General features: G+C 33.1%; 1 protein-coding gene across 5 annotated transcripts in view; it reads left to right on the forward strand.

The window, feature by feature from the left end:
• LOC116769981 (uncharacterized) overlaps positions 1–23,210 on the forward strand; it is a 123,087-nt gene that overhangs the window by 76,318 nt on the left and 23,559 nt on the right. For 4 of the 5 annotated variants that reach the window (XM_032661229.2, XM_061527633.1, XM_032661232.2 and 1 more), the window contains 3 exons: positions 18,045–18,204; positions 18,544–18,702; positions 21,146–21,311. In XM_032661229.2, the coding sequence (XP_032517120.1) occupies positions 18,045–18,204; positions 18,544–18,702; positions 21,146–21,311 (485 nt within the window). Of the gene's footprint in view, positions 1–7,647; positions 8,216–18,044; positions 18,205–18,543; positions 18,703–21,145; positions 21,312–23,210 lie in introns of those variants that run through there. The other variant, XM_032661231.2, reaches the window with a different exon arrangement.

Genomic DNA, 23,210 nt, shown 5'->3' on the forward strand with positions numbered 1-23,210 from the left:
ACATATTTTAAATAATATTAATGGCATGCAGATTATATTTATAAATGTCCCACGTTTTCTGTATCTGCAGATTGTGTGGCATATCGAATGCATCGTTAGTTAGGCGACACAGCTCGTGTCGCGCCTAGGACGACCAGCGAGTGGGCGCAGCACGCTCATTATGACGGACGGACAATGTAAGGACATGACACTGCTTATTGTAGATACTAAATGAATTTGACATCTGTAATTACCATAGAAAAACGACATATTAGGTTGAAAAATGTATAAAAAAAAGAGTGGAATAAAAAAAGTTTTATAATGTAGGCTTGTGTATATAGGTTTGGCTTGAGACTCCGGTCGCTTGAAGAGAGAATAGAGAAATGTATAGTATATTAAAACAAAACATATCGTAACATACAGAGTTTAGTGACATACACGTGCAGAAAATTATATATAAATATAGTTCCGTCTTAACATTTTATATTGAAACAAATATCATAGTTTCTATACTCTCTATTTATTCAATTACGCGTGTAACATTTCTTAACCCTAGGTTGTTGAAACATTCGAAGAAAGAAACGTTTTACTATGGTCGTTAACACTATAGTAATCATAACAAGAAGTCCAATACTCGTACACGATCCACGTAATAGTTGACTCTGAGATAATGATTTAACGTTTAGTTACATATAAGCATGTGGTTAACATATATTGCGATCGGCAGGAGGATGATGCTGTTTGTTTTACGGAAATGTATACGTTCTTAGTAGTTATAGATCTTGTTCTCGGTATTAAATTTAGCCGAAAGTGTCAAGTTTTTTTCTATGACATGTATTGTTACAATGTCGTCTATGATTGATTTAATTTTAACAGACGTAGATTGTCTATGAATAATTACAAGCAGGAAGCTGAAGCACAGTTACGCAATTTTTTACTTGCAGACCCGTGTACTAATTATATATTCCAATCGCTGTATCAAGGCGTAAATGAATGGTTTTTTGAATTATTCATTCATTCACTTATACCATTTTCCAAGATTAATTTATTGAATGAATGATTTAATGAAGCTATAACTTAATAATTGAATGCGCTTTCTGAGTTTTTTCCAATTACGGCTTTATCTCGGCGGTTGTATTATATATATATATATATTTTTTGCTGCAGAAACAATATTATTTTATTTTCCAAAGTAAATCATTAATAAAGTTCTTACAATACTTTCAACATTTTATCTTAATGTTTTTTTAAAGCAATGCACAGAAGCACTTAAAGTATCCGAAAGGTCGATGAGTGACCGTTAAATAAAAGCTGACCTTTGATTATCTCGCTGACTAAAGACTAATGGATATTTTTGATTACCATCTATATTAACATAATCCCGGCTAGAGATGTGACGGTTTAGACATTTTATTTTCTTAGAACGTTAGAAACATTCACACACTACAGTTAAACTACTAACAGTCTTAATTATTGTTAGAACCGAATGCCTTTTATTATAACGCGGAATCTGTAATGTATGATTTTTATATTTGTTTGTATATTAAAAGACCGAAGTATGGGAATTCTAATGTGTATGTTTTGTATTCTAATGTTATTAAATGCAGCAATGTCTGTTAGCTTAAATCAGAGTAAAAATATACTGATAGAATTGTTTGATGAAGCAGTGATATAGATTATAGAATGAGTTTAAAAACAAATTTGTTTCTAGATTAGTGTATCAATTATCTTTTGTTATTTCAAATTGTTAATCTTTCTTACACTAAGAATATTTATTGTTGTAGACATATTAATCTATATAATAATTTAGCTTTCCGTACATGTAATTACATTTTAATAGAAAAATATATTTCTTTTACAACCATTTTTTAACCCTTGACTCATTTTATATGAGAACAAATGAAGTATATATTTTTAAACAATATTCTCTTATAACAATGATAAGTAATAAATTAACAAAAAGTGTTATATATGTATTATTTTGCACATAAATATACATGTATGTTAAACGTTCAGAACCAGCTCTGTAATCGATAACAAAATTAATAGTTCAGGAAACGTTTACAAGAAGTACCAGATCATATTTGTAACCTTTGACGGGTTAATTATAATAGAACTGATGTAGTAAAATTAAAACTTCAATTACACTCAATTGATCGATACACGATCTATAAATGTACATTTGTATATAGATAGATACATGGTGTATAGATGTAGGAATATATGTAATTATATCTATGATTCACGTCTTTTATTATTTTATATCTACATAATCCCGACGTTTCGATCGAAATGTCACCATTTATATTTATGTGTGTATTTTGTTAACAAAACATTTTTAAACAAAAATCTCAATATAGCATGGCATGGCTATAGTAGTATAAATGATCGACTCTATCAGACAACGGTATGCAGTTGATCTATGCAAAGTTTTTGTTGTATAATTATTTAGGGACAATTGTCTTCGATGATGTAGCCAACAAGGCCGTGTTGGGTTTGTACATGACCATCACACCGACTGTTGGATATTCGTTCCTGTCGGACTGGTTTCGACCCACGGCTTGCGCTAATCGCACTATATACTAATCATACCACTGTACGCTGGACCCGACGCCCACTTGAACGTTCAAGGGATAGATTGTTATATAGATATATAGTACACTCTTAATTGTATTATGTTCCCGATAACTTTTGATGTTAATTAATTCCGTAACAACGACTTCTGAGTTGAGATAGCTGTAAATAATATAGAATTTAAATCGTATAGTATTTATTCAATTATAACACGTTGTTTTACAAAATACATTTGATTTAAGAGGGTTAACCGACACCATATTTAGTTATGTGCTGGCAACACTAACAATTGTGTTTCTGTACTGGTAACACCTTGTCGCGCCATAAACGTACGCTTTTGAGACAATTGCATCCAATTTCCTGGTAATGCTTGTTTAATAGACAGTGTATACATTAATGATTGTAGAACGCGTCACTAACTCTATATAAATATAGGCGACGGATATAGAAACACTTCTATATTAATTGAGAAATAACGATTCACATCTCAGTCTAATGTATTAATAAGGTTTTGTGATCCATTAAGAAGATCCGTCACAGATAAATACAGATAACGCTACAGAACATATCAATAATATCACAAAGTTTTGTAACTTTTAGCAAATCATTCGTTGGAAAAAAAAAATTACTGCTAGCAAAATTTTCCTCAAATCTTTAACATAAAACATAACAATTATAATGTACATTATGAGATCTAAGATTTTCGCGAGTATTCATTTAAAGGAAACTAATATTTCTCGGATTACTACGCGCATATTATTATTTTAGTATTAGTTTATTAAAAGCAGAGTTTTTTAACCTTATTTGTACCACGGCCCTTTTAGAATGAAGAAATATGTCGCGACCCCCCTACCTGTTTTAGTTACATATATAAATGAGGCAAATTTGACAACTAAGCTCTAATAAAAATTGCTTCATTTAACTGCCAATGGGATGCTGGAGTTGGAATTTAAATCAGTCAATTAGGATACCTTTTGGTTAGGAAGGTTATCCGAGATCCAGAGTTAACAAAAGAAGCTTTGAAGTGCTTGATTCCATTTGCTACTTGACATTTTCGTCAATGGACTAAATAAAAAGCAAGGATAGAAATCGTTTAAATTTGGAAATCAATTTAATTCTGAATGTAGCAAAAATGAATCCGTTATGGAAGGAATTAGTGAATTAAAAACAAGCGCAACCAGTCCTCATAAGTTTATTTCAATTTTTGTTTAATGATTATCTCTCAGTGATTATGATGGAAAAAATCTCAGAAGTTAATACTATTTTATGTTCATAGAAATGATTAAGTATGTCTTTTAGTGAACATTTTTCTTAATGAATCTTTACAAATTTTATTGCTTCTTTTTTACTGCTGTAGCTTTCCCAACCTTTAGCAACTCCACTATAAAAGCTTTGCGACTCTCCTGGAGAGGCTTCGCGACCACCCTGGGGGTTGTGACTCACAGGTTGGAAAACCCTGATTTAAAGTATTAGTTTCATTTATAATGTGAATTTATTATAAATTTATTTATCACTTCATAATTTCTAGTCCATTTTTTTTCACAATGTTTTTTTAATTTGGAATAACAAGTTAAAGAAATACACCTAGAAAACGTCTAGAAATACGATCATACAAAATGCTATGCGAATGGTTATTTGAATGTACAGTTAATAAAAATGATATAACGAGGTCGTGTCGGCCCTCATCTTGGGTCCTACATCATAATATTTTGACACTTCACATCTTAAAAGGTTCCTCTCACTGATGGATGTTTGGATATAATAACTCGAATCGTATTCTATATGACAATAATTATATTTATATATATCCATACATAGTATACAACAAAGTCCCTCGCCGCGTCTGTCTGTCTGTCTGTTCGCGATGTACGGAAAAACTACTGCAACAATTATGAAACAGTTATCACCACTCGATAGCGTGATTCTTGAGGAAGATTTTAGTATATAATTTGTTAAGTTTTTGTATTTAAATATGTGTATATTAACGATATTTGTTGAAGATGTCGGAAAATATGAGCCGTCTGAGAGCTTATAACGATAACGCTGCCTAAAGTCTTTGAGATATAACAGAATAATATAAAATGGAATTGTGTATCTTATATAGGTCTACAGAAAAGTCTGCGGTGGCATATATCTCTACCTTAAGGATAACATACTATATCCATTTTAGAACATTTAAAAATTAGCATTCATAAAGATTTTATTGGAAAGCTATTTACATAAATATGATACTAAGTCTTATCAAAATAAATTACCTCGTTTTCAAGCCTACGTCAATATCTGTAAATTACTTTTTAAATAATTTAAATCGGGCGTACCATTTGGAAGTTATCATAATATAATTCAAAAAATTAATAGGCTATTTTGCATTTTTATAAAGAGACATGCAAAGCCGGGGCTGATACCTAGTACATATATATATGTACGTGTATTTATATATAGTTACAATCTCCTCATATACATACATAAATCTTTTTATTAATATGCGCGTGTACATTAATGTTTAACTTAATGCTATGAATATAAACTGGTTTAATAGAAATTCCATGTTTATGTTCAATGAAATGCATTCCCGCCCCGCTAAAGGTCACCTCTATGTTATAATGATTTACAACAATAATATTATTTTCAATAAATAATAATAACAATGATATAATAATAATAGTAGTAGTCTTCCATAACGTAATATAAAAAATGTCATGTGTTTACTATTATATGAATCATTGAAACAATAGGATGTTTTAACCTTGTCATTGGTTCAGCTTATAGCTGTATAGCATTGACCCTTTATCTTATTCGGATTCTACTCGGACGTTAACTTCATTAAAGTTCCTAAAGTGACCATCCTCGCCTCCATACTCTAAACCCACCCAAATCCTGCTCACATAAAATTTTACTATCCATAAAGACGTAATATAGTTAAATATCAGATCCCCTGAAGCCTCCGCTAGTCATTGACAATACATGACCCGGGTTCCAGTTAAATTTAGCCCAGACAGGCCATAAGTGTAGGTTGAATTGTAAAATAAATATTTATTGAAAATTAAATTCAAATGTTATATAAATGTCACCGGTGAGTTTTAAATTTTAATGTTACATGAGGTATTGTATAATATTAATAAATTGATTAAAATAGTTTCTATTGTTGTGAAGTAAATAATCCTTACAAATATGTTAAGAAAATAATCACTGTATTTTTAGAAAATGTTATAAAACGAGGTTCATAAAAAAAATTAACTTAGAATTCGATTCAATACAATAAAATTTTATGTAAAATTTTGTTTAGTTCCTGTTAAATAAACATACCTACAGACGTTCAAATGTAAGTAACGATCATGACGTCACTTCAACGCCAAATGATAAATAAAATGTTATTTTACTTTTTATAGTAATTTTATACATAGATAGTTTTATTAAATATTATTAATAATATACTTTAAGCCGTAGTGCGGGTGTCGCCCACGCTTTAATATATTGTATTACCATAAAACGGTAACACGGTAGCAGCACTTTATTTAAATATCACATCTTCATGATACAATTTTTATATTATTGTATAGAAATATATGACTTATGATTATTTTTTATTAAATTGAAAATATTCTAATAATGAAATGGTACTCTTTAAGGCTGTAATAATAACTTGTAATATTTATTTTTATGTTTTAACGAGACGCACGCTGGTACGCTAATTGTCGGGAGCGTATTGGATTTATATGAAAATGGCTGATTTGATCAGGAATTTGTTGTTTATTACCCGCGGTGTCTCACCACTGTGTATAATTAGAAGCGACTGTTACCACTCTATGGGGTTCCGTAGGATTTTTATGTTAAATATAACGAACGCCGTCTCATGATATGCTTATAATATCATCCGTATGGCACAGCACGTTCTTAATTGAATTATATCCAATGGAAAAAAAAATAATTCATATGTATATGTATATATATAAACTGCCTAATATTGTGTCTATTTTATTTTCTTTGTATGTGGCGTTTATATTAATAAAACGCTATTTTGATTTTTATCTGTCGGTCTCTAAAACGCTTGGATGAATTTTGGTAAGACTTTGACTGGCAGAGAACTGATTTTATTATATAAAAAAAATAAACAAATACACACATATATAATATATATATATATATATAATAAATATAAACGTGGTATAACTTAAACGATTCATAGATTTGAAGATTAACAGCGTGGCCCAATGAAACGTATTTGATCTGTCTATAAAGTAAGATTATTTGCTATAAATATATACAATAATAATAAAACAATATTAATTAAATATAATACTTAAAAATGTATCCTAACCAATTACGCATGTTAATTTAAAACACATAAAACATGATAGCAATGTAATGAATGACCTCAATTAAAATAGAAGTTTTAAATTTTGTACCAAAAACAATATTATAATATTTTTTTTACTATATCCATATTATAATTTTTGTTCAGTCTCATAGTTTATATTATGTATAGCTATATGATACTGCGATCTGTTTTCAGTGAGTATGTTCGTCACGGCTGTAACAGTGACAAACAAACAACAGTCTCAGCTCATTACAGACTCTGTAAGCCAATTAGATGTTAAAGTTTTATTCATAATATTTTAATTTAATATCAAATACCGCTCAAGCGAGCCGTTATAACTGTCCGAAGCGTCCCGTGAATATATTATAATTGATACGTGTTAATTACGATTTATATATTCATAAATATAATGATAGAGAAATGTCACATTGACTGTTTGAGATCTTATTAATATATCTTGATTACGATATACGATTTAATTAATAAAATGATAAAGAGAGAATTGTGATATACGGGAAATTGAAATTAATTCCTTGCATTCGATTCCGTTAATAACTATAAATTAATATTTCATTACGTTAATAAAACGAAGGACACGTGGTATTAAAAGTGGTGCACCGAAATGACACCTCGGAAAGGCACCAAACAGAATGTGAATCAATTTGCCGTTACGGGCGGAGGCACTACCTGGCCGGCCTGCCTTTTTTTTTTGGTCGGTGCCGCCTGATAACTAGGGTCGCCGGTCGGGGGCAGTGCGCGGGCGCAGCTCGACACGACCGCGCGTCACTCGCTGTACACCACACAGATACACACCTGTGGGTTTATACATTGACCGTGTGCGGTTCGCCTTACATCTCTGAGCAGTCTGTATTCGGTTATAATTGTTATGGATCCAAAATATTAAAGTGTCGCGTTTGATTGAATGTAAATCGACGTGAAAACATCCCAAGGTTGTGTTTAATTAATTGTAACGTACTAAATTTCTGTATTCGGTATAAAAAGGACAATAATAAACATTGGACTTGGCGTCGAATGTTTTTAAGCATTTTTTTGTTTTATTTATATTCTGAGTTAAAATGAACATTTTTCAACTTAAATTATGACTACGGACGACAATGTTATCATGTGAGTAAAGTAAAAATCTTAAACAAAAATGTTTTACAATATAAAGTGACTGAAGTGCAAAAGTTTGTGACTGAGGTAATATTCATTTATAAAGTGACATCATTGTAATGTACCTGAAAATGTACATAAAATCGGAGAGATTTTACCAGCAGCCTGACAGCCAGCCTCTGAAACACGAGGACCGCTTCTACACTGACTATGATGAAGAACTTGATGAACGTACGTACACAGACATTCTTGAAGTCATTAAAATAAATATAATATCTCCGTTTTCATAGTATAAAATAAAGATCATGAATATATATATATATCGTGCTATATTTTATAACAGTAAAATGTATATATAGTAAGCGAGATATAGATTGCTTATCGTAGACCTGGAATCAATGCAGGCCATTGTTGGAAGTGTTATACAATACAGTATTTTCTTCAAAATGGGCGGTCCTGCGACTCGTTACCATTGTGAGGAGTCGCATCTGGTGCTCTGAAACTGGAGTAATTTTGATGTTGATCTTTAAAACTATGTTTAAGTTGCGTTGTATGGTCCCAGGAGGATGTTAGTCGTGGTGTGTTTAAGAAGAGATACGTTCGTTAATTGTTTTCTAATTATATATCAATATTGACCTTGTCATGTTGTCTCTACAATAAATTTAATTTACAACCAATTAGTTTTAAGCACACATCTACACGAAGTTTTCAATTTAACTCCCGACAGGTAAGAAATTCATAGATGTTATAAGTTTGAAATTAAGTTGAATTAACCCATAAAGTTATTATTTATGGATGAAAGATAATTGTTTCAATAAATTAACCTGATGCTCTCATCGTGTTTGCCCGCATTTAATTATAATTTTCCGGGTTAGTGTCCATGTTTATTGAATATCATCAAAATTAGATTAGTCTATTTAAATATAACTTTTATGTATATTATCTCAGTGTGATGTTTCAGTTTTAGTTGATAGTTCTTATATTATACATATAAATTGTTTTCCCCTCACAGCATTTAGAAACGTGTGGGGATCGCGTGCGCACGTTGATGTCTTTTATACTGTACGTAAGTCGCTACGCTTTCTTTAGTCCATTTAAATTGATGTGGTGAGAGGTTCAGCTTCAGGATATATTGATGTTTCACGTGCGATGACACTATGACGATTTATTTTTATTGTTATGATTAATTTAAATTAATTTTTCTGATTGTTATAAATTTTTAAGAAGTCATGGTGGCCTGGAGGTTTAAGGCCCGCCTCTCATACGTGAGGGCGCGGGTTCGAAACCTGGCAAGTACCAATGTGATCTTTTCCGAATCATATGTACTTTCTAAGAGTATTTTGACACCACTGACAGACGGTGAAAAAAACATCGTGAGGAAACCTAGTCTTATAATTTCAAATTATAAGATTGAAATCGCCAACCCGTCTTGAGCAAGGGTGGTGATTAATGCTCTAATCTTCTCCATGTGAGAAGAGGCCTTTGCTCAGCAGTGGGCTCCGATAGGCTGATGATGATAAATTTTTACTTTGTGAGACGCGTCCACAAATTTTATTATCATTTATTAAGAACATCTTTCTGTTCCTTGTACCTGACGTTTTTGTAATTTTTGCGCTAACAGTTATCAAACTGTTGTTAGTACATAATAGTATATACCTAATATTATATATTTTTTTAATACCCGGTTTAATGAGTTATATTGGTGAATATTGTTCTATAACAAATTTAACAAATTCCTGTTCTCATAAATATTAAAAGAGCACTTTTTTTAATAATCCCTACTTTCACGCACCCTAAACCCTAAGTCGATAACAATAGACAGGCGAATGACTCAAGGATGGCCAATTAACGGATGAAGGTAGCAACGGTGAAATGAAAGACTTACGAACGGACGGATAGTTAGTATTCAACAGTTTGAAAAGGTAAATAAAGATATTATTCTTTGAAAAGATAAGTATTATGTAATCCGTACTATTATAAAAACAAAGAACGTCCTGAAGTGAGGAACGCTTTTTGTAATTATTAATATTTAACTCTCGAAGAATACTTTATAATTTCATCAATTAATATTATTAAATGAGATCACACGGCGGCGACTTTGTGAATACCCTCAGGTACGATAGTAATTAGAGCCGAGACGGTGAATGGAAATATGTCGCAAACTCGCACCCAAATAAAGGAAAAATTTAACGACCTGATGAAGTATTGTATGAGAGATACTCACGAAAACGACATTTAAAAGGTCAAAAAGGAATGTATTATACAAAGTAACTATTAATTTGTTGACAACAAACACTCTTGACTCATTTTTCTTATGAAATGTAACTGTTGTCATAATTTATTTTCAAAACTATAAAAAAATGTTTCATATAAAGGAATATACTAGTTTATCTATCAGTATTCATAAAAATACTTGACTTATGCTGAAATAGATGCGAGACGAATCGTACAAAATATATTTTAACAAAACTATTTCGTTTCTTGTATTTCATCTCAAGTCCAAAGTTGGGACCAACAATACAATAACTTTTAAATATTTACAATTCATTGAACAGTTAAAAATCCCCAAAAGCGAAAAGTTCTCTTCCCACACAAATGCAAATACAATAATGGCTGTAATAGACTTTTTTTCTCTCAACCAGGGTGAACCTTACTCATTCTGCCGGTTTCACCCCAATACATGTCTCGACTTGACAGTACAGAGTTACGTTGAAAAAAAAGAAGAATACTTTGCAAAGTGTCTGTCAGACGATATTCAACCGTAATGTAATATAATAAGGAGTCCCAACTATTTAGTAATTAAAGTTTAATTTTGCAAAGTTAAAAGCATCCCGTAATTCCGAGAAAGGACAATCATTGTATACCTGACCGTTAAAAAAGAAGTGCAGGTAAAATTGACCTGTAATTTTTCCTTTATTCCTTCTAAGAGCAGGAAATCGCGACAAAAGCCTTTTGGTCACGCAGCGACTTAGCAGCGATATATTGTCAGGTATCGAACGAGTTTATTACCAAGTGCTCACACACAGTACACATTACAAGCATTGTATATTAGATTATAACGAAATGTGCTCATTTCACAACATTGATGGCCGGAGCACTTTGACGTTAGAACTTAGAACCACGACTTACTATATGTATAAAGATTGCGAGATGCTGTTTATTAGAAACGATTAATTGAACACACGACGAAGGGACAAATGTGAAACTTTGTTTGTTGTTGATTCAATGACATCTTTGATGATAATATAAGCAAACGAAAATTATACGGATATTTGTTTTATGACATCTGAAAAAACAATTGGATGCTGGGAATTTACGTTTTATTGTTTTCTAAAGACCGGTTCTTTTAATAAAATTGCTTAATACACCATGAGTATTATTCGTCGGTGATTATTTAATGATCCATCGATACGTTCAAAGTGCATGAATAAATTTTGTGGGGGCGAGGTCTGGTTCGATGTTGGATGTCGGAGGTCGGAGGTCAGGGTCGGGGTGAGCGAGGTCGTGGGATGCCATCACCACCTCTGACATTAACCGCGGCAACATCCCGCTGTCGTCTCTACAGTTTTGTTTTTGGTTTAAGAGATTTATTTACATGTACGAGTAAAGTAATATCTTAAAAATAGTTTATTATTATATCATCACTTTGATATTTGAATTTAGTGAAATTATTATTATTATATTACTAAATATGATAATTTTAAGACAGAATTATATATTTTTATAATTGTATTCCACTGCGCTTTATTTTATGTTCGGCTTCATAAATTAACCCGATAATCTTTGCTCCAGTAAATGCACATTAATATTCGGTGAATATGTCTCTACATTAATTTATTTATATACATTATTTCCATTTACCCCAGGTGAGGTCGACCCGTACGTCGGGTCATAGCTCACAGTTAATGCAAATATACTAATTACTGATTCAGTCCGAACCTTCTTTAGAAAACGGATAGTCGTTCAGAATTTAAAATCTGTTTCTCTATCTACGTCTTATTTATAATGATACCATATATAAATATGTACAAGAAGTTAATACTGTTTCATAATATATAAAAAAGTGGAATGCATTCGAATTTAGAGATTTATGTTTATATTTGTTTACTTGTCAACCAAAATGTTTAGAGCAATGACATACTAATAAAATACAAGAGAACAAAAAAATACTAATAAAATATCGATTATATTGTTACCGTTTTGATATAACCTTCACGTTCGTTCCACTAAGCATAATGTGAATAATATCTGTATAGGTACATGGAATCTCCGACTGTAAATCATAAATATTGACGCCTAAGAAAGCACCTGCCCAAGAACTTAACTGTTAACAAGTCATTAAAATCCCGACTGGTTCGATGTTTGGTTTTAAACAAAACTTTGTACTTGTGGGACAAATATTAGTTTTAGTGGAGGTGACCTCTTGACGACCTCTCGATGGAACGACCACGATGACTATCGGCACAGACTATCCGGTTTGAGTGGTGGACTTACATACTTAATTGAGTGGAGAGCTAGCGCGTGGCGTAACACGCCCAGCTTGAAGTTGACGGTCAATAAAAATGTACTGCTACCATATATATATATTATCTAACAATGGAGGTCTTTACTGTGATTCGATATTTTTTTTGTATTGTGTACAACATTTGTACCTGTGACGTTGATCATACTATTCATATTATCATCATTTATTTTACCTACTCCCAAACTGCTACCAGATATTTCAAACTGACTAACTGATTCATCTGGTGCATGCCTGTCGCTTGACTAATCTCTTTACAACCTAAATGTCCACGTATCTAAGTGTGTCCATCTGTCGTTCGTCGCAGGTGGTGGGTGGTGGGTGGTTGGTCTCTAAACACACACGACGTGTTTGTGTACCGACGGACGTACAGTGTCAACACTGAGACAGGTGGAATGGATGGAGCTGTACTCACCATATATATTGTTACGATCATATAACAAATGAAATAAGCAGATGAACTCCTTATATAAATACTTTCGTATATACAACGGAAGCAGTATACGTGTCACTTGTGTTTTAATGTAACGATTTTTTTGGATACTATACAATTCTGTTAATATAAATTTAGGGTTCGCTGAACGCAATCAATGGTACTTAACAAAGAGACTAATGCGTCGATTTTAATATAATATAAATGTCAGTATTTATGTGTGTATTACGTACAAATATTTATACTTGTAATGCGTGCACCCGTTGTCCTTGATCTTGCGGGAGGTCAAACAGATATACACACACACACACACACATATAAACATACATATATATTATATGTATGTATACACGTGTAATGACTTTTTTTCATCCAGTATTGGATTTTTATAAATAATTACAAAAGAAAAAACTGGTAGCGCTGCCTCGTGCCGCTCTTCTTTTGAACTTGAAAGTGCTCATTAAATTTAATTGCCGGTAATTAAAATTATTCGAACGATTAATAAAAATCGATTTTATTCATTATTATTTGGCTCTCGCGTTTTAACAATACCTATCAGATAACCTTTGGACATCCTACCAAAATAATAATATATATATATTTAAACCTACAGCTATAATTACTGCGATGTTGCTAAGAATGTATTGTAACGGTAAAGACTTTGACCACAACATGTATGATACGAAGATTTGTTAATAATATTATATTTTTCAAAGTGTATCTGTAACCGTCGGGGAGATAGACGACAACCCACGCCTCTCGTCACTTGCTACGAACACATATAAAGTGTTGTTTATTTTTTATTTTGCATGAAATGAGCACCTATGTGAAAACGTTTAGGTTTTATTAAGAAAGAATAATAGTTTTGTGAGTATCGTTATTTTACACGTAACATGTAACATTTTATTGATTTCAGTTCAATAACTGACACTTTGTTAGTCCATATCACGAATGACGTTGCAGACAACGATATGTGAAATTAATTATAGTGTAAATAGTCGTCACGACTGTAAGGATACATCACAATGGGAGATTAACAGTGATGTTAGTGGAAATAAATTTGTAATTTTTTCATATAATACACGTAAAATGTATATTAGTAATTCTAACGTGTACTTGATGATAATTAAATGTTTATACATAGTTTATTTTAGCTTTCTATATCCGACGGCAGTTATTATATTTTACATAATAATTTCTTGTAAGATCATATTTGCTATCCATATGTTAACTAATATTACAATACATTACCAGTGTATGTGAGATGGAGTCAGCTCTATGAGTGGCTCCGACCGCGACCAAGCAGCCGGGAACTATCATTCAACGTTCTTAAGATTGTGTGCTTAGAATAAGAAACATTAAAACTATGATTTTAATAAGAATATGTAACGAATTATAATTAATAATTAACCGGTTGACAACGTACTGACCGTGACTTGTCCCGACCAACGACATGTCTAATTATTGTTTTTTTTTGTTGTATCAAAGATCTTATCACATATAATTAATACGAACACCACGGCCAGGTTTTCATTAGTTATTAAGAATGTCATTCCATTATTATATATCATTATCTTTATCTAGACCGGATCCCTACATATAATGTTTATTCGTTCAGTTTGGATAAGTTTCCGGAGCGTAACTTAACTTTTATTACGCCAATGGATTTCATTTTAACTCACCGAGTAACGATCTCATACAGAATTCTACTACCCGATGAAAACAGACGCCATTAGAACGGATATGTTTAAAACTAAATCACAGTCGGATGCTGGTAGCTGGACCAATTACAACGCTTGCACTTACAACTTATGAACATTAGTTGATACACAGACGAGATGCTGGCATTTAAGTATATGCCTTGAACATATGATGTTTATATAATATATTAAATATAAAAATATTTTTTAAATATTTTTTATATCAGAGTTCATTGACTATATTGTTTTAAAACATCGTAAAGTAGAGGGACGTGAACGCGAAGCACTTTAATATCGAATACTGTCTTATTTCATTATATATATTGTGTTTGTTCAAGAGGTCTTAACCGTTTGATTAAAAATATTAATAATTTTCCCTTTAAACTTATCTGTTTGTTCAATAAAATGTAATGAAACATTCATAAAAGTGATTCAATTCATATGTTTTATTATTGTCCCAGTAAATGCACTATAAACATTTTCTATATATTTAATATATATATATTTTATATTAAAAAATAGTAGATGAAACGTGTATCGGGTTCCCGAAATATAAATAACTGGTTATTAATAAGGAAAAAGTAACCCCGTCCTTATATTCAAATAGCGTTAGACACTGCGGAATAATTTATGTTTAACATCCTAATAGGAGATATTAAATTATTCAAAATATCAACACGCTTTTACTATTGAAATCGTGCTTTGTAGAATGAATGTGGATTTTAGTTTGTCATGTCAGCGGATTGTTTTACTTGAAACTCGATATGGTATTTCTGGAATCATGAAATGTCTACATTTGTACCGTAATATAACAGTGATGGCTCCGTGAATAGTTTATTGTTATAATGTAATGATAGACGTTAATTATGTCCAGTAATATATCGCCATGGCCATTTGTTCCAGTACATAATAATGTAGTAGTCGCTAGGTTTCGTATTTGTAAGCGGAGCCGATCACTTAGGCTGTCTGTTTGTACTCCAATCGGGTCAGGTGCCAACGGTACCTCGTTTGACGACGTTGCTGACCCTACCAGATATGTGTTATGAGAGGAAGCGAATACATAAATACATATATAACATTAATTATAACACGACCAATATTTATGTGTAATATATAGTTTTTAGGGAATAATATCTTTGTTATACAGACGATATTTAATTTTATTTATTATAACACATTACACAAATTATTTTTAAACATTAAATTAAAAAAAAAAACACATATATAATTCTTTTTTTCGTTTCGATTAAAAAGCTTAAGACTTGTAACACACGTAAATCTGTAAAGTCATAGTTCATAGGCACTAAAACAATGAACACAGCTCCGAGCTAAGCTTAATTGAGTTCCTGCCAACTATTCAATGTTTAACTACTTAGTATATACTATAATATTTCTAACATACCGAACAACAATTTCTATTAACTGTTCCTACATAATCTTTTATACACTTCCTAGTTTATAAAAAGCTATATATAAAATGAAATGCATTAAAACGTTCCGTCCGTAGCTCTATCGCCTGAATTACGATGTATAATAATTATTACCACTATAAAATATTAATATACAATGAAAGTTAAAATTAACCTGTTAAGTACACGTACGACTGTAAAATAAAGTAGTGCCAATAAGTATTTTCGTTCTAATATCGAAGTGTCCACTTGGAGGTATGTCTTAGATTTTGTGTTGTTGCAACATAACGGCGACCATTTCCTTCGATGTAATGTCAATCGACAGGTGACCTGACAAGTTTTGGCGGCGGAAGACATCGCTCATAGAAGGCCGTGACGCCTCTCGATCACATCCTGTATCAAATTCTCACAATCATTTTAATTATGTTATAATTTTTATATAGCAGAATGTTTGATAACTTTGAATAACTATAAGCAATCTTATATTAAAATTATAGTCTATGATAATTGCAAAGAAATTCTACATAAATAAATAATAATATACATTATACATATAGCATCAATGTCCATGTCTAATGCAGTGTAATATTAAATCTACGTCTGTGGTCCGTCGTTATGTATGAAATCGAAGCAGCCGATACAATTACAGATAAGTGTCAAGTAGAAACTGATAGAGCCGTCTGAACGCCAACGTTAGGGGAACAATATACTCCCGACATCGTTGTAATAATGTATGTATAGGATCTCTATAGATCGCGTCAATGTGAAATAATTTTCCCATAACACAGGTTATATTATGGTATTGGCTATGTGGGCCCATTGTGGACCATATTGGTCGATATGAATAGGAATATTAATAAATGGACTCGTCTAAAGAATAAATGATACCAGCCCGTTCAGATATCTTAAGTAGCTTTGTTTATAGAAAGCTCTCTCACTGTATTATGTTGTTTCGATAAACAATGCGTAGTCCGGGTACAAACGATCTGACAAAATGAGATTGCAATGCTATAAATACGAATTTCAAAAGTTATCATAGTATAATAGTCAACTGAAGACGTTGAGGAAGCACTGCTGTATTTCTAAATATATGTATATATACCATACTTTATTTACAGCTAGTGTTTTACAAGAAATGTCTAAAAGTACAAAATATTGACTTGTTAGTGTTCGAAACGTAAAAGATGAATTAATAGCTTTAGGGCCCGGAGCAGTGTGTTAGTTTCACACAATTCATCACGCATGATATATATGTGAACACTTACGAGCTTGCGCAACAAACTGCGACATATTTCGTTCGATGAAAGTGGATGACCTACAAAGCTGTGTCTAGTGATACTTATTAGAGGTTATTAAGGTGGATGATATCTCTGAATGTAATGAAGAACGTCCGCCGTGTCAAGAATTCGACTTTCTTTAGCCAATTACGTGTTAAGAAAACGAATATCTGTCGTTCCTAAGATAAAATATCGGTACAACTTTATGATAAAATCTCTTGATTACGGCATAAATTTTTTACGAAAGTGCGAATGATACGAAAGAATGACCTCCAAAATAATTCTAGTCGGTGATGTGTTACGTGACATCTGTACCCAAGCCGCGTACGATCATTAATTTTGCAAGATCGCTCTAAAGATTGTCTTTGAGTAAGTGTATCGCGGGGTTAACGCGACCCGCCTCTTCGGTGTCACTACAAACACGCCGACCGATGTTGATCTTAATGCTGAGATGACACGAGTGTGACCCCCGTGGACTGACGTTTTTGTACAACGTTTATATTTTGCGTAATGAAGCAACCGGATTCGATCCATTTGTGGCTTTTTTATATTGCTACCTCCGTCATAAATGCGCACCAAAAAGAAGTTGATTCAAATCATACTATACAAGATTATAATGGGTGGTATCAGAGGGCGAGTTGATTTTATTAAAGAGCGTGTTAAAGGATATTACTTTATATCTGTATATCTAACAGTATTTTGTATGTCGTTTGTATCAGGTGAGGGCGGAGGCGGGGGCGCAGCGCGTCGTTGTGCGCGCGATGCGTCGTCGCCGGCGCAGGCGCACGCGCCGCCCGCGCCGTCCGCCGCGCACACAGCGCATACTACACACACAGTTAAGAGTGAGAGACTCAGCCCGCACGACTCGAACGCATCCAGGTAAAACACGTAAAAAAAATGGGTCTACGACAGATGGCTAGGTAGTATTACACATATAATAAGGTGACTAAAACTAAAAATATCAGTAAAGCCAAGGAAATAAATTGCTATTAGAGATGTTTCAACCTATAGATGTAGAGCCAGTTGAATTCAATCCTATATATACCCCTGTTTCATTATAGTAGAAACAGTACTGCTCTAATAAAAAATTAAAAATATATAAGATCACCAATAAATTATTTTTAAGCGGGTATTTATTCCCGATTAATGCTCATAACATATACTTTATACAAAGATACGTGAAGGCCCTAGAAAACTATATAAAACCTCAACCCCTAGATCTCGTAGCGTGACTCCGTCGACCTCCTCATACCCGGGTACTCCTCCGGAGCGTGGCAGCCCCCAGGCGCCCACGCCGGTCCCCGCACATCCCCCGAGGAACTACTCGGACATCATGCGCTCACTGGCGGCGAGGTACAACACGCATCCCAACAACGAGTGAGTATCTTAAAAGAACCATGAAAAGATGTAGCTCCAAAGTGAAGGTGTTTTATGTGAGCTTTAAGCAACATCCATGTATTGTAATTTCGGAAAAAAATCCGAAACAAATATGGAAAATAACAAGTCCCCAGTTTGGAAGCCAGGTTAAGCTATTACTGGTGTTATTTATGCAGTTTATAGTTAGGTCGTATTAGAAATCTTCACAGCAAGTAAAAAGTATGTTTTTTGCTGAAGCATCATCTGTTTTATTGGAAGAAATGAAAAACTTAACTGTGGTTTATGTTTAGTTAGAAATTTTGTTAGAATTTCTGTAGAAGGTGTTTGTTGAATGAATCAAACTACGGCGGCTAAGTTGATTAGACTAAAGCGATATTCTGTTCTGTTGATAAATTTTTCATTGTTATTTTCATTATGTTCTACTATTATATATTCCATTTAAATTTTAGGGAAGTCCCGTTAGAGGTTATGGAAGCGTTTGTCTTTTAGATCAATTAATAGTTATGTATTCTTTAACATATATTGCCTAAATATAATAGATAAAACAAGATTGACATTAAAATCCATGCGAGCAAATGGCTAGCATTAATATTATACATTTAATTTATAGAATGTGCAATTAGTCCTCACGAAAGATGAGAGTACGTACGTTATACACGATAGTAAAGAACTAACTATGTGCTTTAAGGACATAAACGGAATAATATATACAGAGTGTTCCCTTAAAGACAGGCATTAAATTCAAGCAGTGGGTTGGCATTGTATATGTCGCCATTAGCACCACACCTGACAACGTATCTCACGGGTTAAATGGAGCCGGGTTGTTAATTCGCTATTAAAAGTCACTTGTCTATATATAATCGATGTGGTATTTTTTTTTCGTTATTATATTTTACCGTTTAAAAAGCAATGAATTCCAGTGTACGAGATAGCGGTGATCGTAATCACAGCAGCCTGTACATAAACAAACCGCTTTATTTGTACTGTCGTCAAAATGGAATAAGCGCTGTTAGTTGCTAGGAAATGCAAGGCAGTATCCGCTTTCATCGTTGTTTGTTCTTCACTGGACCAGCAAGCTTTTGTAGGTCTTCGTAGTTTATTTTATGATTAGTTTGTTTCCTCTTAACCAGCCAAATTTAGGGATAATTAGAAGCACATATTTTCATAATACAATTGTGTTTAATATTTTAATTAAAATGCTCTCAGCCTCGAGATTTGGAAAGATACATTCTCACAACAATAATATATTGTATTATGTCTAGAACAGGTTTCGTCTTTTTTAGTTTTGCAGGCTTTTCTGTTAATTCTTTATTGATTTCAGCCATACCTGTAACTTAGGATCATTAACGCAATACACACTAATATACATAGATTAGAATATAAATATTCATAAATAAGTAACCTATGGATATATACATATATTGTGAGTATATGCTAATGTTAGCGTAGTCCTGTTATCAGTGACGTAATGAAATCAACGACGTCATTAACAGTTAGAGCTGAGTGCATTGATTATAATTATCGATATCGATATTAAGATTCACAACAAATTTTTCACACGGCCGGTGTCAACTCGTTCACAATATCATGCGACTTCGGTTCACCGACCGGCTAGTGATGCCCAAATCGATTTGCATATTAATCGATTCGATAACTTACGTTAAGTCGACAAATTTACATGATTCGTGAGAACGCAGCCGTCCGCGTGAACTTATGTTATATTAATGAATTGCTCATCTCACGGCGTGCGGTCGGTGACCTGTGTCGATTTTAATTATTTACTAGTTAGTCAATGGTACCTGCGACTGACAGACATTCTGGTGCTTATGCTATTTGAATTTTATTTTAAGAACTGTAACACTAATATAAATGTAGACTTTATCAACGACATTAAATCAACGCCGCGGACATCCCAGCGAGACTGACGTTGCGGTCAAAATATTTTTATTAATAACTCAATTTATTATAAAACTTGATTTTTTTTTCTAACCTTCTGACATTTCATAAAATTTTGCCGGCCCGCAGCACTAATGAAGTCCATTATGTGGCTTGTAATTATATTAAGAGGTTGTGAAAGAACGTTGTTAAGAATTCGGTTGGTCCATTAACATTACATTTCAGATCAATGTTACTTGGAATTTAATTCGTTACCTTCTGTAATAGATGATAAATTATTACAGACATCGAAAGTAAACATTTATTACGTACCAATATTACTGCAACATTTTTTTAAATAAAACTTTTTAATTACCGGTACCCTGTTTTGTTCCATAACAAGCTATGGCCTATATTACATAATATTTATCAATAATAGAAACAATAATCACTTAGCAGTATCTTAATTGTGAGCAATAATTAATAAAATTTCATCTGTTATATTTATAGAATTAAATTATTTCTTTAATTTATAATTCCACAATAGTGACCGTTATTTTTGTTGTAGCTATTTCCATCGCACTAACGGTTTCGGAGTCGAACGTCCAACACCAGTTCCTACTGATATTAGTGATGTACCGGTCGGAGGGTTGTTCGCGAAGCTTGCCAAGCAGCAGGGTGGCCCGCCGAGGCTACCAGCATTCCCCGTCATGTTAGACATGAGCTCCACCAAGGTAAGAAACATAAAACTTGGTGTCATTTGTCATGACATGAAATTCTAGACATCCCAAGAACACTATTTAGAATTACTTTCATATCGATTAAAACTCCTCAGTACAGCTCTTCCATCACACATAGTTTTAATCACAAGAGGTTGTTTGTTTGAGGAAGAGGACATTTTGTGGCATTAAATATTCCACGCATCATAAACAATGCCTTCCTAATGATACCTTGAATGTTAATAAGTGTTTAAATAATGTGTGCCATGAACCGGTAATGGTCCAGACATCAGATGACCCGTACTTGTATATCCTTATTTGTTTTTAACCTTTACAGCAGCCCACCCAAATCGCAACCAACAATACATGACCGTAATCGAAGCTAATAATTATATCGCATCTTTTAAGATTGGATGATGAAACTTTATTGCTTTACAAAAAATTACGTATAAAGAATATAAATAAAAAATATGTTGTTTTACAATATCCGTTCATTAGAACGTAAAGCACATCACTTAAGGCAATGCCACTGCCCCTATGAAATAATTTACGCTCAGCTGGCTCCTCATTTCATAAGCAAGTAAAAATTCATTACTTATTATTTATTCTGTGCTCACTGACCTTCCAGCTTTAATTACACATCTATCTCCACGTTTCATAGTTCACGGTTGTGATTAAAATGTCTCGGACGTCGTAAAACTCGTGCGCTATCTTCATATGGATCTATCGAATGCGGCTACGTTTATGTTAATACGCCTTTGGATTCATAACGCAGCGAGCACGGCTCCCTGCTATAATAATAGTGCCTATTAAATCAGATAAGCTGTGCGACCTTTACACTTCCCGTAACGCTGATAGGATGTGGAGAGTGTTAATTGCAACAAGTCGTTTTGGGGTCTTCAAAGTGAACAGGTACCCTCATGGCAGTAATGGCTTTCCCTCCCCCCTGACCTCCCTAGTGCCGTCTTCCCCCTCCCCCCAATCCTCGCCAGCGAACCGTCTCGACTCTCCGTTCTGTAAAATGAACTGGAGCTGCACTAATTGGCGGTGGCACGCGCTGCGCATGCGCCTCACGCCACTACATAGGATGTGAAATCGTACTCAGATAGTCTCTTCTTATATATATTTTTTTTATCAAAATGAAACCTCAATTTAAATGAATCTATGAATGAGATGATATATTATTTTTATTTCGTGTCGGGATCGTTTTAGACGTATATTGTTGGGATAGTAAATATGATTAAATTTAAACGGTGATAATAATTGTAATCGTGATGTATCAAGTGGTCGGTGGTTATAGTTACAATAGTGTTTACTTTCTAAACTCGCTATCACTGTAACACCATCTGACACTTGCTCGCGATATTAACATGATTTGTTACATTTCTCTTTGTACCCTTACACTATAAATAGCCGGTTTAAATTTATTTTCACCTGTGAAGAGAAACGGGAGCGAGCTCGGAAATAAATCTTGAGATTAATGACTTCTACCGTCCGCTGGTTGCCTGCACGCATGTTACAGACTGTTCATTACACGGACGTATGATTCGGAATTTCATTCATACACAGCTTTTGCGAGCTGATTTGTCTTAAAGATTAATGCCTCGTACGTGAATATTTCATTATCTATACTAAAATAACCCCAATTATCTCCACCATCCAAGGAGTTACGCATATATTAAAGAGCGTGATGAATACGGAGATAAAAAAAAAATTTGATTCTACCAGTCTGACTGTCTTTTTTAGGTGAAAATTAACGTTTTTGCAGTTAGTTTCTCGACATATTAATTACAGCATTTCACGTTTTATTTAATTACACGAACACAATTATAAAAGATATATTGCTGTTTGACCTGAACCGTTGAACGTGAGTTTTGTGAGTTATGATGAATGCCCTTTCGGTTGATAATAGAC

This window comes from Danaus plexippus (genome assembly GCF_018135715.1).
Source record: "Danaus plexippus chromosome 13 unlocalized genomic scaffold, MEX_DaPlex mxdp_15, whole genome shotgun sequence".
NCBI classification, from domain to species: Eukaryota; Metazoa; Arthropoda; class Insecta; order Lepidoptera; family Nymphalidae; genus Danaus; species Danaus plexippus.